Here is a 17,353-nt window from a genome sequence, read left to right on the forward strand (position 1 = left end):
TACACTGTTACACACTGTTACACACTGTTACACACTGTTACACACTGGTACACACTGGTACACACTAACACACTGTTACACACTGGTACACACTGTTACACACTGTTACACACTGTTACACACTGGTACACACTGGTACACACTAACACACTGTTACACACTGTTACACACTGTTACACACTAACACACTGTTACACACTAACACACTGTTACACACTAACACACTGGTACACACTAACACACTGTTACACACTAACACACTGTTACACACTGTTACACACTAACACACTGTTACACACTGTTACACACTAACACACTGTTACACACTAACACACTGTTACACACTAACACACTGTTACACACTAACACACTGTTATACACTGTTACACACTAACACACTGTTACACACTAACACACTAACACACTGTTACACACTGTTACACACTAACACACTAACACACTGTTACACACTAACACACTGTTACACACTAAAACACTAACACACTGTTACACATTGTTACACACTAACACACTAACACACTGTTACACACTGTTACACACTAACACACTGTTACACTGTTACACATTAACACACTGTTACACTGTTACACACTGTTACACACTAACACACTGTTACACACTGTTACACACTAACACACTGTTACACACTAACACACTGTTACACACTGTTACACACTGTTACACACTGTTACACACTAACACACTAACACACTGTTACACACTGTTACACACTAACACACTGTTACACACTGTTACACACTGTTACACACTAACACACTGTTACACACTGTTACACACTAACACACTGTTACACACTGTTACACACTAACACACTGTTACACACTGGTACACACTGGTACACACTAACACACTAACACACTGTTACACACTAACACACTAACACACTGTTACACACTAACACACTGTTACACACTAACACACTGTTATACACTGTTACACACTAACACACTGTTACACACTAACACACTGTTACACACTGTTACACACTGTTACACACTGTCACACTAACACACTAACACACTGTTACACACTGTTACACACTGTTACACATTAACACACTGTTACACACTGTTACACATTAACACACTGTTACACACTGTTACACACTGTTACACATTAACACACTGTTACACACTGTTACATACTAACACACTGTTACATACTGTTACACACTAACACACTGTTACACACTGTTACACACTGGTACACACTAACACACTGTTACACACTGTTACACACTGGTACACACTGGTACACACTGGTACACACTAACACACTGTTACACACTGTTACACACTAACACACTGTTACACACGGTTACACACTAACACACTGTTACACACTGTTACACACTGTTACACACTAACACACTGTTACACACTGTTACACACTGTTACACACTGTTACACGCTAACACACTGTTACACACTAACACACTGTTACACACTGTTACACACTGTTACACACTAACACACTGTTACACACTGTTACACACTGTTACACAATAACACACTGTTACACACTAACACACTGTTACACACTAACACACTGTTACACACTAACACACTGTTATACACTGTTACACACTAACACACTGTTACACACTAACACACTGTTATACACTGTTACACACTAACACACTGTTACACACTAACACACTGTTACACACTGTTACACACTAACACACTGTTACACACTGTTACATACTAACACACTGTTACACACTGTTACACACTGTTACACACTAACACACTGTTACACACTGTTACACACTGTTACACACTGTTACACACTGTTACACACTAACACACTGTTACACACTAACACACTGTTACACACTAACACACTGTTACACACTGTTACACACTAACACACTGTTACACACTGTTACATACTAACACACTGTTACACACTGTTACACACTGTTACACACTAACACACTGTTACACACTGTTATACACTGTTACACACTAACACACTGTTACACACTGTTACACACTGTTACACACTGTTATACACTGTTACACACTAACACACTGTTACACACTGTTACACACTGTTACACACTAACACACTGTTACACACTGTTACACACTGTTACACACTAACACACTGTTACACACTAACACACTGTTATACACTGTTACACACTAACACACTGTTACACACTGTTACACACTAACACACTGTTACACACTAACACACTAACACACTGTTACACACTGTTACACACTGTTACACTGTTACACACTGTTACACACTGTTACACACTGTTACACACTAACACACTGTTACACACTGTTACACACTAACACACTGTTACACACTGTTACACACTGTTACACACTAACACACTGTTACACACTAACACACTGTTACACACTGTTACACACTAACACACTGTTACACACTAACACACTGTTACACACTGTTATACACTGTTACACACTAACACACTGTTACACACTAACACAATGTTACACACTGTTACACACTGTTACACACTAACACACTGTTATACACTGTTACACACTGTTACACACTGTTGCACACTGGTACACACTAACACACTGTTACACACTGTTACACACTAACACACTGTTACACACTAACACACTGTTACACACTAACACACTGTTATACACTGTTACACACTAACACACTGTTACACACTAACACACTGTTACACACTAACACACTGTTACACACTGTTACATACTAACACACTGTTACACACTAACACACTGTTACACACTGTTACACACTGTTACACACTAACACACTGTTACACACTGTTACACACTGTTACACACTGGTACACACTAACACACTGTTACACACTGTTACACACTAACACACTGTTATACACTGTTACACACTGTTACACACTGTTACACACTGTTACACACTAACACACTGTTACACACTAACACACTGTTACACACTAACACACTGTTATACACTGTTACACACTGTTACACACTGTTACACACTGGTACACACTAACACACTGTTACACACTGTTACACACTAACACACTGTTACACACTAACACACTGTTACACACTAACACACTGGTACACACTAACACACTGTTACACTGTTACACACTAACACACTGTTACACACTAACACACTGTTACACACTGTTACACACTAACACACTGTTACACATTGTTACACACTAACACACTGTTACACACTGTTACACACTAACACACTGTTACACTGTTACACACTAACACACTGTTACACACTGTTACACACTAACACACTGTTACACACTAACACACTGTTACACACTAACACACTGGTACACACTAACACACTGTTACACACTGTTACACACTAACACACTGTTACACACTAACACACTGTTACACACTGTTACACACTAACACACTGTTACACACTAACACACTGTTACACACTAACACACTGTTACACACTGGTACACACTGTTACACACTGTTACACTGTTACACACTGTTACACACTGTTATACACTAACACACTGTTACACACTGTTACACACTGGTACACACTGGTACACACTAACACACTGTTACACACTGTTACACACTGTTACACACTGTTACACACTGTTACACACTAACACACTGTTACACACTAACACACTGTTACACACTAACACACTGGTACACACTAACACACTGTTACACACTGTTACACACTGTTACACACTAACACACTGTTACACACTGTTACACACTGTTACACACTGTTACACACTAACACACTGTTACACACTAACACACTGTTGCAACACACTGTTACACACTAACACACTGTTACACACTGTTACACACTGTTACACACTAACACACTGTTACACACTAACACACTGTTACACACTGTTACACACTGTTACACACTAACACACTGTTACACACTAACACACTGTTACACTGTCACACACTGTTACACTGTTACACACTGTTACACACTGTTACACACTGTTACACTGTTACACACTAACACACTGTTACACACTGTTACACACTGGTACACACTGGTACACACTAACACACTGTTACACACTGTTACACACTGGTACATACTAACACACTGTTACACACTGTTACACTGTTACACACTGTTACACACTGTTACACTAACACACTGTTACACTGTTACTGGTACACACTGGTACACACTAACACACTGTTACACACTGGTACACACTGTTACACACTGTTACACACTGTTACACACTGGTACACACTGGTACACACTAACACACTGTTACACACTGTTACACACTGTTACACACTAACACACTGTTACACACTAACACACTGTTACACACTAACACACTGGTACACACTAACACACTGTTACACACTAACACACTGTTACACACTGTTACACACTAACACACTGTTACACACTGTTACACACTAACACACTGTTACACACTAACACACTGTTACACACTAACACACTGTTACACACTAACACACTGTTATACACTGTTACACACTAACACACTGTTACACACTAACACACTAACACACTGTTACACACTGTTACACACTAACACACTAACACACTGTTACACACTAACACACTGTTACACACTAACACACTAACACACTGTTACACATTGTTACACACTAACACACTAACACACTGTTACACACTGTTACACACTAACACACTGTTACACTGTTACACATTAACACACTGTTACACTGTTACACACTGTTACACACTAACACACTGTTACACACTGTTACACACTAACACACTGTTACACACTAACACACTGTTACACTGTTACACACTGTTACACACTGTTACACACTGTTACACACTAACACACTGTTACACACTGTTACACACTGTTACACTGTTACACACTAACACACTGTTACACACTAACACACTGTTACACACTAACACACTGTTACACACTACACACTGTTACACACTGTCACACACTGTTACACACTGTTACACACTAACACACTGTTACACACTAACACACTGTTACACACTAACACACTGTTACACACTGTTACACTGTTACACACTAACACACTGTTACACACTGTTACACACTGTTACACTGTTACACACTAACACACTGTTACACACTGTTACACACTGTTACACTGTTACACACTGTTACACTAACACACTGTTACACACTGTTACACACTGGTACACACTAACACACTGTTACACACTAACACACTGTTAACACACTGTTACACACTGGTACACACTACACACTAACACACTGTTACACACTAACACACTGTTACACACTGTTACACACTGTTACACAACACACTGTTACACACTGGTTACACACTGTTACACACTGTTACACACTGTTACTGTTACACACTAACACACTGTTTACACACTGGTACACACTGGTACACACTAACACTGTTACACACTGTTACACACTGTTACACACTGGTACACACTGGTACACACTGTTACACACTGTTACACACTGTTACACACTGTTACACACTGTTACACACTAACACACTGTTACACACTGACACACTGTTACACACACTAACACACTGGTACACACTGTTACACACTGTTACACACTAACACACTGTTACACACTGTTACACACTGTTACACACTTAACACACTGTTACACACTGTTACACACTAACACACTGTTACACACTAACACACTGTTACACACTAACACACTGTTACACACTAACACACTGTTACACACTACACTGTTACACACTAACACACTGTTACACACTAACACACTAACACACTGTTACACACTGTTACACACTGTTACACACTAACACACTGTTACACACTAACACACTGTTACACACTGTTACACACTAACACACTGTTACACATTGTTACACACTAACACACTGTTACACACTGTTACACACTGTTACACACTAACACACTGTTACACTGTTACACATTAACACACTAACACACTGTTACACACTGTTACACACTAACACACACACTAACACACTGTTACACACTGTTACACACTAACACACTGTTACACACTAACACACTGTTACACTGTTACACACTGTTACACACTGTTACACACTGTTACACACTAACACACTGTTACACACTGTTACACACTGTTACACACTGTTACACACTAACACACTGTTACACACTAACACACTGTTACACACTAACACACTGTTACACTGTTACACACTGTTACACACTGTCACACACTGTTACACACTGTTACACACTAACACACTGTTACACACTAACACACTGTTACACACTAACACACTGTTACACACTGTTACACTGTTACACACTAACACACTGTTACACACTGTTACACACTGTTACACACTGTTACACTGTTACACACTGTTACACACTGTTACACACTGTTACACTGTTACACACTAACACACTGTTACACACTAACACACTGTTACACTGTTACACACTAACACACTGTTACACACTGTTACACACTGGTACACACTAACACACTGTTACACACTGTTACACACTGTTACACACTGTTACACATTAACACACTGTTACACACTGTTACACACTAACACACTGTTACACACTGTTACACACTAACACACTGTTACACACTGTTAAATACTAACACACTAACACACTGTTACACACTGTTACACACTAACACACTGTTACACACTGTTACACACTGTTAAACACTAACACACTGTTAAACACAGAACTACAGCTGGGACAGACCTAGAGCTGGGACAGACCTAGAGCTGGGGCTAGAGACCTACAGCTGGGGTAGAGACCTACAGCTGGGGTAGAGACCTACAGCTGGGGTAGAGACCTACAGCTGGGACAGAGACCTAAAGCTGGGGTAGAGACCTACAGCTGGGGTAGAGACCTAAAGCTGGGGTAGAGACCTACAGCTGGGGTAGAGACCTACAGCTGGGGTAGAGACCTACAGCTGGGGTAGAGATCTACAGCTGGGGTAGAGACCTACAGCTGGGGTAGAGATCTACAGCTGGGACAGAGACCTACAGCTGGGACAGACCTACAGCTGGGGTATAGACCTACAGCTGGGGTAGAGACCTACAGCTGGGGTAGAGACCTACAGCTGGGGTTGAGACCTACAGCTGGGACAGAGACCTACAGCTGGGGTAGAGACCTACAGCTGGGGTAGAGACCTACAGCTGGGGTAGAGATCTACAACTGGGACAGACCTACAGCTGGGGTAGAGATCTACAGCTGGGGTAGAGACCTACAGCTGGGGTAGAGACCTACAGCTGGGGTAGAGATCTACAACTGGGACAGAGACCTACAGCTGGGACAGAGACCTACAGCTGGGGTAGAGACCTACAGCTGGGGTAGAGATCTACAGCTGGGGTAGAGACTTACAGCTGGGGTAGAGACCTACAGCTGGGGTAGAGAATTACAGCTGGGGTAGAGACCTACAACTGGGACAGACCTACAGCTGGGACAGACCTACAGCTGGGGTAGAGACCTACAGCTGGGGTAGGACCTACAGCTGGGGTAGAAATCTACAGCTGGGGTAGAGATCTACAGCTGGGGTAGAGACCTACAGCTGGGGTAGAGACATACAGCTGGGTTAGAGACCTACAGCTGGGGTAGAGACCTCCAGCTGGGGTAGAGACCTACAGCTGGGACCGAGAGCTACAGCTGGAACAGATACCTACAGCTGGGGTAGAGACCTACAGCTGGGACAGAGACCTACAGCTGGGACAGAGACCTACAGCTGGGACAGACCTACAGCTGGGGTATAGACCTACAGCTGGGGTAGAGACCTACAGCTGGGGTAGAGACCTACAGCTGGGGTAGAGATCTACAACTGGGGTAGAGACCTACAGCTGGGGTAGAGACCTACAGATGGGGTAGAGACCTACAGCTGGGGTAGAGACCTACAGCTGGGACAGACCTACAGCTGGGGTAGAGATCTACAGCTGGGACAGACCTACAGCTGGGAAAGACCTACAGCTGGGGTAGGAGACCTACAGCTGGGGTAGAGACCTACAGCTGGGACAGAGACCTACAGCTGGAACAGAGAACTACAGCTGGGACAGAGACCTACAGCTGGGACAGAGACCTACAGCTGGGGTAGAGACCTACAGCTGGGGTAGAGACCTACAGCTGGGGTAGGAGACCTCCAGCTGGGACAGAGACCTACAGCTGGGACAGAGACCTACAGCTGGGACAGACCTACAGCTGGGACAGAGACCTAGCTGGGGTATAAGACTGACTGAGATCTTATTTAAGATACACGTTGAAGAGGTTTCAGATGTTTTCAGAATATGGAAAGGGACTCTGCTGTCCTAGCTTCAGGGGGAAGATGGTTCCAACAATGGGGTGTCAGGATAGATGAGAGCTTGGACTGGGCTGAGAGGGAGCCACCTCTGGTTGGGGTGTAGGGTTTTAGCATAGCCTGCAGGTAGGGAAGGGCCGTGCCTCTTGCTGCTCCGTAGGCATGTACCATGGTCTGGAGGTGGATGTAGGCTTCGACTGGAAGCCAGTGGAGTTTGCAGAGGAGCGGGGTGACACGGGGGAACTTTGAAAAGTTGACCACCAGGTGGCCTTCAGCATTCTGGATAAGTTATAGAAGTTTGATGGCTCAGACTAATTATGTGAAAGCCAGTGACTTCAGCTGCTGACATTTAATTGGTACAGAGACTGGAGCCATTAACACCACCACTCACAACACACACACACACACACACACACACACACACACACACACACACACACACACACACACACACACACACACACACACACACACACACACACACACACAGGACAAACCCCGGTCAGCCCTTTGAAGTCTTCCCATAATATACTTAACACAGGGTCAACACACACACACACACACACACACACACACACACACACACACACACACAACACACACACACACACACACACACACACACAACACACACACACACACACACACACACACACACACACACACACACACACAGGACAGCCCTTTGATGTCTTCCCATAATATACTTAACACAGGGTCAACACACACACACACACACACACACACACACACACACACACACACACACACACACACACACACACACACACACACACACACACACACACACACACAGGACAGCCCTTTGATGTCTTCCCATAATATACTTAACACAGGGTCAACACACACACACACACACACACACACACACACACACACACACACACACACACACACACACACACACACACACACACACACACACAGGACAGCCCTTTGAAGTCTTCCCATAATATACTTAACACAGGGTCAACACACACACACACACCCTCACAACACACACACCCTCACAACAACACCCACCCTCACAACAACACACACCCTCACAACAACACACACACACACACACTCACGCTGGCCTTCTGTCCAGACTACAGCTGAGGGAGTTTCAGAGAGCTGACCGCCTGTCTGTCTGTAAATCTCTGTCCTATTTCTCTCAACATCAAGTGGCCCAAGTGGTAGTCAGCTGTCCATTTTGAGGAACACACCCTTTCCCCATTCAACAGTTAGAAAACCAGCGTATTGTGCATCTTCCATTTTATAGTATAATTGAACACTCAGTTAGAGTCTGGTCTGTGTGGTTTGGATGACATCATCACTATCTATATCTAGATTCCAGTGAAGGAATCTGTGCTCCGTTCTGGGGTTTAGACTCTCGGAACATTACAATTTAAATAAACAGTAAACGGGGAGAAACAATATGCATTAGAAGATGTATCGTCTAGCTCTGTGGTTCAAGACAGAGAACTATCAGAAGATGTATCGTCTAGCTCTGTGGTTCAAGACAGAACCATTAGAAGATGTATCGTCTAGCTCTGTGGTTCAAGACAGAGAACTATCAGAAGATGTATCGTCTAGCTCTGTGGTTCAAGACAGAGAACTATCAGAAGATGTATCGTCTAGCTCTGTGGTTCAAGACAGAGACCCATTAGAAGATGTATCGTCTAGCTCTGTGGTTCAAGACAGAGACCCATTAGCAGATGTATCGTCTAGCTCTGTGGTTCAAGACAGAGAACCATTAGAAGATGTATCGTCTAGCTCTTTGGATCAAGACAGAACCATTAGAAGATGTATCGTCTAGCTCTGTGGTTCAAGACAGAACCATTAGAAGATGTATCGTCTAGCTCTGTGGATCAAGACAGAGACCCATTAGAAGATGTATCGTCTAGCTCTGTGGTTCAAGACAGAGACCCATTAGAAGATGTATCATCTAGCTCTGTGGTTCAAGACAGAGAACTATCAGAAGATGTATCGTCTAGCTCTGTGGATCAAGACAGAGAACCATTAGAAGATGTATCGTCTAGCTCTGTGGTTCAAGACAGAGAACTATCAGAAGATGTATCGTCTAGCTCTGTGGTTCAAGACAGAGACCCATTAGAAGATGTATCGTCTAGCTCTGTGGTTCAAGACAGAGAACTATCAGAAGATGTATCGTCTAGCTCTGTAGATCAAGACAGAGAACCATTAGAAGATGTATCGTCTAGCTCTGTGGTTCAAGACAGAGAACTATCAGAAGATGTATCGTCTAGCTCTGTGGATCAAGACAGAGAACCATTAGAAGATGTATCGTCTAGCTCTGTGGTTCAAGACAGAGAACTATCAGAAGATGTATCGTCTGGCTCTGTGGATCAAGACAGAGAACCATTAGAAGATGTATCGTCTAGCTCTGTGGTTCAAGACAGAGAACTATCAGAAGATGTATCGTCTAGCTCTGTGGTTCAAGACAGAGAACCATTAGAAGGTGTATCGTCTAGCTCTGTGGTTCAAGACAGAGACCCATTAGAAGATGTATCGTCTAGCTCTGTGGTTCAAGACAGAGAACCATTAGAAGATGTATCGTCTAGCTCTGTGGTTCAAGACAGAGAACTATCAGAAGATGTATCGTCTAGCTCTGTGGTTCAAGACAGAACCATTAGAAGATGTATCGTCTAGCTCTGTGGTTCAAGACAGAGAACTATCAGAAGATGTATCGTCTAGCTCTGTGGTTCAAGACAGAGAACCATTAGAAGGTGTATCGTCTAGCTCTGTGGTTCAAGACAAAGAACCTTCATCCATTCTTTCCAGTCTATAGATGAGAACCATGAATGACAGTATGTCTGTAGATGAGAACCATGAATGACAGTATGTCTGTAGATGAGAACCATGAATGACAGTATGTCTGTAGATGAGAACCATGAATGACAGAATGTCTGTAGATGAGAACCAAGAATGACAGTATGTCTATAGATGAGAACCATGAATGACAGTATGTCTGTAGATGAGAACCATGAATGACAGTATGTCTGTAGATGAGAACCATGAATGACAGTATGTCTGTAGATGAGAACCATGAATGACAGTATGTCTGTAGATGAGAACCATGAATGACAGTATGTCTGTAGATGAGAACCATGAATGACAGTATGTCTGTAGATGAGAACCAAGAATGACAGAATGTCTGTAATGAGAACCATGAATGACAGTATGTCTGTAGATGAGAACCATGAATGACAGAATGTCTGTAGATGAGAACCATAAATGACAGTATGTCTGTAGATGAGAACCATTAATGACAGTATGTCTGTAGATGAGAACCATTAATGACAGTATGTCTGTAGATGAGAACCATGAATGACAGAATGTCTATAGATGAGAACCAAGAATGACAGAATGTCTGTAGATGAGAACCATGAATGACAGAATGTCTGTAGATGAGAACCATGAATGACAGTATGTCTGTAGATGAGAACCATGAATGACAGAATGTCTGTAGATGAGAACCATGAATGACAGAATGTCTGTAGATGAGAACCATGAATGACAGAATGTCTGTAGATGAGAACCATGAATGACAGTATGTCTGTAGATGAGAACCATGAATGACAGTATGTCTGTAGATGAGAACCATGAATGACAGAATGTCTGTAATGAGAACCATGAATGACAGTATGTCTGTAATGAGAACCATGAATGACAGTATGTCTGTAGATGAGAACCATGAATGACAGAATGTCTGTAGATGTCCTTTGTTTTTGAAGAAACCATGAATGACAGTATGTCTGTAGATGAGAACCATGAATGACAGTATGTCTGTAGATGAGAACCATGAATGACAGTATGTCTGTAGATGAGAACCATGAATGACAGAATGTCTGTAGATGAGAACCATGAATGACAGTATGTCTGTAGATGAGAACCATGAATGACAGAATGTCTGTAATGAGAACCATGAATGACAGTATGTCTGTAGATGAGAACCATGAATGACAGAATGTCTGTAAGGAGAACCATGAATGACAGTATGTCTGTAGATGAGAACCATGAATGACAGAATGTCTGTAATGAGAACCATGAATGACAGTATGTCTGTAGATGAGAACCATGAATGACAGAATGTCTGTAGATGAGAACCATGAATGACAGTATGTCTGTAGATGAGAACCATGAATGACAGAATGTCTGTAGATGAGAACCATGAATGACAGAATGTAGAACTCTTTTATGATTCAGTTAATCTTTGGTGGCAAATGAGAGACTGCAATGGGTGGGTTCACTGTGAAGTATTTTTAAAATGTTTGCTTTTCATTGTCATGTCTAAATGCAATGTAATTAGAAATAAGGGAATGGAGGTAGGACCTCCAAATGTGAATCAGATGAATCTACCCACACACACTGACTGGACTCTACCCACACACACTGACTGGACTCTACCCACACACTCACACATACTACACACACTACATACGTTTACACACACACACACACACACACACACACACACACACACACACACACACACACACACACACACACACGTTGCTGCTACTCTGTTTATTATCTGTCTCCTGATTGACTATCACTTTACCCTCTACATACACTACCGTTCAAAAGTTTGGGGTCACGTAGAAATGTCCTTGTTTTTGAAAGAAAATAACATTGTGGACATGTTGTAAATGACTATTTTAGCTGAAACGGCTGGTTATGAATGGAATATCTGCCAGTTGAGGACTTGTGATGCATCTGTTTCTCAAACTAGTGCACCGGGGCCTCCCACTCCTCTTTCTATTCTGGTTAGAGCCAGTTTGCTCTGTTCTGTGAAGGGAGTAGGACGAGATCTTTAGTTTATTGGTAGTTTCTTTCATGGAATAGCCTTCATTTTTCAGAAGAAGAATAGACTGACGTGTCTCAGAAAAAAAATCTTTGTTTCTGGCCATATTGAGCCTTTAATCGAACCTACAAATGCTGATGCTCCAACCTGAACCTTAACCTCACTGTCCCTAACCTGAACCAAACTGTCCCTAACCTTAACCTGAACCTCACGGTTCCTCTCCAAGACTATGATGATGGTCTGCAGGGAAGAGGTACTAGTTGAGAAGGAGAAGATGGATGGATAGTCCTCTCCAAGACTATGATGATGGTCTGCAGGGAAGAGGTACTAGTTGAGAAGGAGAAGATGGATGGATAGTTCCTCTCCAAGACTATGATGATGGTCTGCAGGGAAGAGGTACTAGTTGAGAAGGAGAAGATGGATGGATAGTTCTCTCCAAGACTATTTATAGTGAGGAAGGAGAAGATTCACTACATGACCAACAGTATGTAGACACCTGCTCGTTAAACATCTCATTCTAAAATCAAGGGCATTAATATGGAGTTGGTCCCCCCTTTGCTGCTATAACATCCCCTACTCTTCTGGGAAGGCTTTCCACTAGATGTTGGAACATTGCTGCTATAACAGCCTCCACTCTTCTGGGAAGGCTTTCCACTAGATGTTGGAACATTGCTGCTATAACAGCCTCCACTCTTCTGGGAAGGCTTTCCACTAGATGTTGGAACATTGCTGCTATAACAGCCTCCACTCTTCTGGGAAGGCTTTCCACTAGATGTTGGAACATTGCTGCTATAACAGCCTCCACTCTTCTATGAAGGCTTTCCACTGCTCCAGAGACCAATGGCGGCAAAATGTACACCACTCCAGCCGACGCTTGGCATTGCACATAGTGATCTTAGGCTTGTGTGCGGCTGCTTGGCCATGGAAACCCATTTCATGAAGCTCCCTACGAACAGTTCTTGTGCTGACGTTGCATCCAGAAGCAGTTGCATTTCCGATGCATTTCTGTAGCATTGAAGGTCCCCAAGAACACAGTGTTTGGAACCACCAAGACTCTTCCTAGAGCTGGCCGCCCGGCCAAACTGAGCAATCAGGGGACGAAGGCCTTGGCCAGGGAGGTGACCAAGAACCCGATGGTCACTCTGACAGAGCTCCAGAGTTTCTCTGTGGAAGTGGGAGAGCCTTCCAGAAGGACAACCATCTCTGCAGCACTCCACCAATCAGGCCTTTATGGTAGAGTGGCCAGACGGATGCCATTCCTCAGTAAAAGGCACGTGACAGCCCGTTTGGTGTTTGCCAAAAATCTCCTAAAGATTCTCTGGTTTGATGAAACCAAGTTTGAACTCTTTGGCCTGAATGCCAAGTGTCACATCTGGAGGAAACCTGGCACCATCCCTACAGTGAAGCATGGTGATGACAGCATCCCTACGGTGAAGCATGGTGGTGGCAGCATCACACCATGGGGGATGTTTCTCAGCGGTAAGGACTAGGAGACTAGTCAGGATTGAGGGAAAGATAAACAGAGCAAAGTACAGAGAGATCCTTGATGAAAACCTGCTCCAGAGCACTCAGGACCTCAGACTGGGGTGACGGTTCCCGTTCCATCGGGACAAAACCCTAATCACACAGCCAAGACAACGGAGGAGTGGCTTCGGGACAAGTCTCTGAATGTCCTTGAGTGGCTTCAGGACTCTGAATGTCCTTGAGTGGCCCAGCCTGAGCCCAGACTTGAACCAGATCGAACATCTCAGGAGAGAACCAAAAATAGCTGTGCAGCGACGCACAGAGTTGGAGAGGATCTGCAGTGAAGAATGGGAGAAACTCCCCAAATACAGGAGTGCCAAGCTTGTAGCGTCATAACCAAGAAGGCTGTAATCACTGCCAAATGTGCTTCAACAAAGTACTGAGTAAAGGGTCTGAAAACATATGTAAATGTAATATGTAATTTTTTTTATTTTTTTTTATCCATTTAAAAAAACTATTTTTGCTTTTTTAATTATGGGGTTTTGTGTGTAGATTTATAAGGGAAACTAACAATTTAATACATTTTAGAATAAGGCTGCAACGTATCAAAATGTGGAAAAAGTCAAGGGGTCTGAATGCTTTCTGAATGCATTGTATATAGTGCTATTTACATTGATGTATGGGCCATCACCTGAATGCCAGGCTAGGTTCATCGATTTATACCTACTGACATTACCCTGATAAACTAGACTAGATAGAGTTAGGGTTATATATTATTACATTACCCTGATAAACTAGGCTAGGTTCATCGATTTATACCTACTGACATTACCCTGATAAACTAGACTAGATAGAGTTAGGGTTATATACCCACTGACATTACCCTGATAAACTGGACTAGATAGAGTTAGGGTTATATATTATTACATTACCCTGATAAACTAGACTAGATAGAGTTAGGGTTATATACCCACTGACATTACCCTGATAAACTGAACTCGATAGAGTTAGGGTTATATATTATTACATTACCCTGATAAACTAGACTAGATAGAGTTAGGGTTATATACCCACTGACATTACCCTGATAAACTGGACTAGATAGAGTTAGGGTTATATATTATTACATTACCCAGATAAACTAGACTAGATAGAGTTAGGGTTATATACCTACTGACATTACCCTGATAAACTAGACTAGATAGAGTTAGGGTTATATACCCACTGACATTACCCTGATAAACTGGACTCGATAGAGTTAGGGTTATATATTATTACATTACCCTGATAAACTAGACTAGATAGAGTTAGGGTTATATACCCACTGACATTACCCTGATAAACTGGACTAGATAGAGTTAGGGTTATATATTATTACATTACCCTGATAAACTAGACTAGATAGAGTTAGGGTTATATACCTACTGACATTACCCTGATAAACTAGACTAGATAGAGTTAGGGTTATATACCTACTGACATTACCCTGATAAACTAGACTAGATAGAGTTAGGGTTATATATTATTACATTACCCTGATAAACTAGACTAGATAGAGTTAGGGTTATATATTATTACATTACCCTGATAAACTAGACTAGATAGAGTTAGGGTTATATATTATTACATTACCCTGATAAACTAGACTAGATAGAGTTAGGGTTATATACCTACTGACATTACCCTGATAAACTAGACTAGATAGTTAGGGTTATATATTATTACATTACCCTGATAAACTAGACTAGATAGAGTTAGGGTTATATATTATTACATTACCCTGATAAACTAGACTAGATAGAGTTAGGGTTATATATTATTACATTACCCTGATAAACTAGACTAGATAGAGTTAGGGTTATATACCCACTGATATTACCCTGATAAACTGGACTAGATAGAGTTAGGGTTATATATAATTACATTACCCTGATAAACTAGACTAGATAGAGTTAGGGTTATATACCTACTGACATTACCCTGATAAACTAGACTAGATAGAGTTAGGGTTATATATTATTACATTACCCTGATAAACTAGATTAGATAGAGTTAGGGTTATATATTATTACATTACCCTGATAAACTAGACTAGATAGAGTTAGGGTTATATACCCACTGACATTACCCTGATAAACTAGACTAGATAGAGTTAGGTTAGGGTATATATAATTACATTACCCTGTGACTGATGGTAACATAAGTGTTTGTAGCTACAGGGTATCCTGACTTATCTCTCCCAATGTCTCTCCTCAGATGCATATGGTGCTCTTCAACTCAGACAAGTACCCCAACATCTCCGTGGCAGCAGACAAGTCAGACGGCCTGGCTGTACTGGGAGTTCTGATAGAGGTGAGTAGAGGTAGAGGTAGGGGCATCAAGGAGAGGGGAGGTAAGTGGAGGAGAGGAGGGACGAAAGGAGAAGAGAAGATGAGGAGGAGAGAGGAGAGTAGCAGGATGAGAGGAGAGGAGAGGAGAGGAGAGGAGAGGAGAGGAGAGGAGAGGAGAGGAGAGGAGAGGAGAGGAGAGGAGAGGAGAGGAGAGGAGCAGGATGAGAGGAGGGGAGATAAGAGAGGAGCGAAGAAGAGAAGAGAGGTGCGAAGAAGAGAAGAGAAGAGAAGAGAAGAGAAGAGAGAGAAAGAGAAGAGAGGAGAGGAGAGGAGAGGAGAGGAGAGGAGAGGAGCAGGATGAGAGGAGGGGAGATA

At 42.4% G+C, this 17,353-nt stretch overlaps 1 protein-coding gene across 1 annotated transcript in view; it reads left to right on the plus strand.

Moving 5' to 3' along the window:
- The window catches only part of ca12 (carbonic anhydrase XII), a 74,087-nt gene that overhangs the window by 44,271 nt on the left and 12,463 nt on the right, over positions 1-17,353 (plus strand). The window contains exon 4 of the mRNA XM_065002741.1: positions 16,905-17,000. Coding sequence (XP_064858813.1) covers positions 16,905-17,000 — 96 coding nt within the window. The remainder of the gene's footprint in view (positions 1-16,904; positions 17,001-17,353) is intronic.

Source organism: Oncorhynchus nerka, linkage group LG17 (genome assembly GCF_034236695.1).
Source record: "Oncorhynchus nerka isolate Pitt River linkage group LG17, Oner_Uvic_2.0, whole genome shotgun sequence".
Classification (NCBI taxonomy): Eukaryota; Metazoa; Chordata; class Actinopteri; order Salmoniformes; family Salmonidae; genus Oncorhynchus; species Oncorhynchus nerka.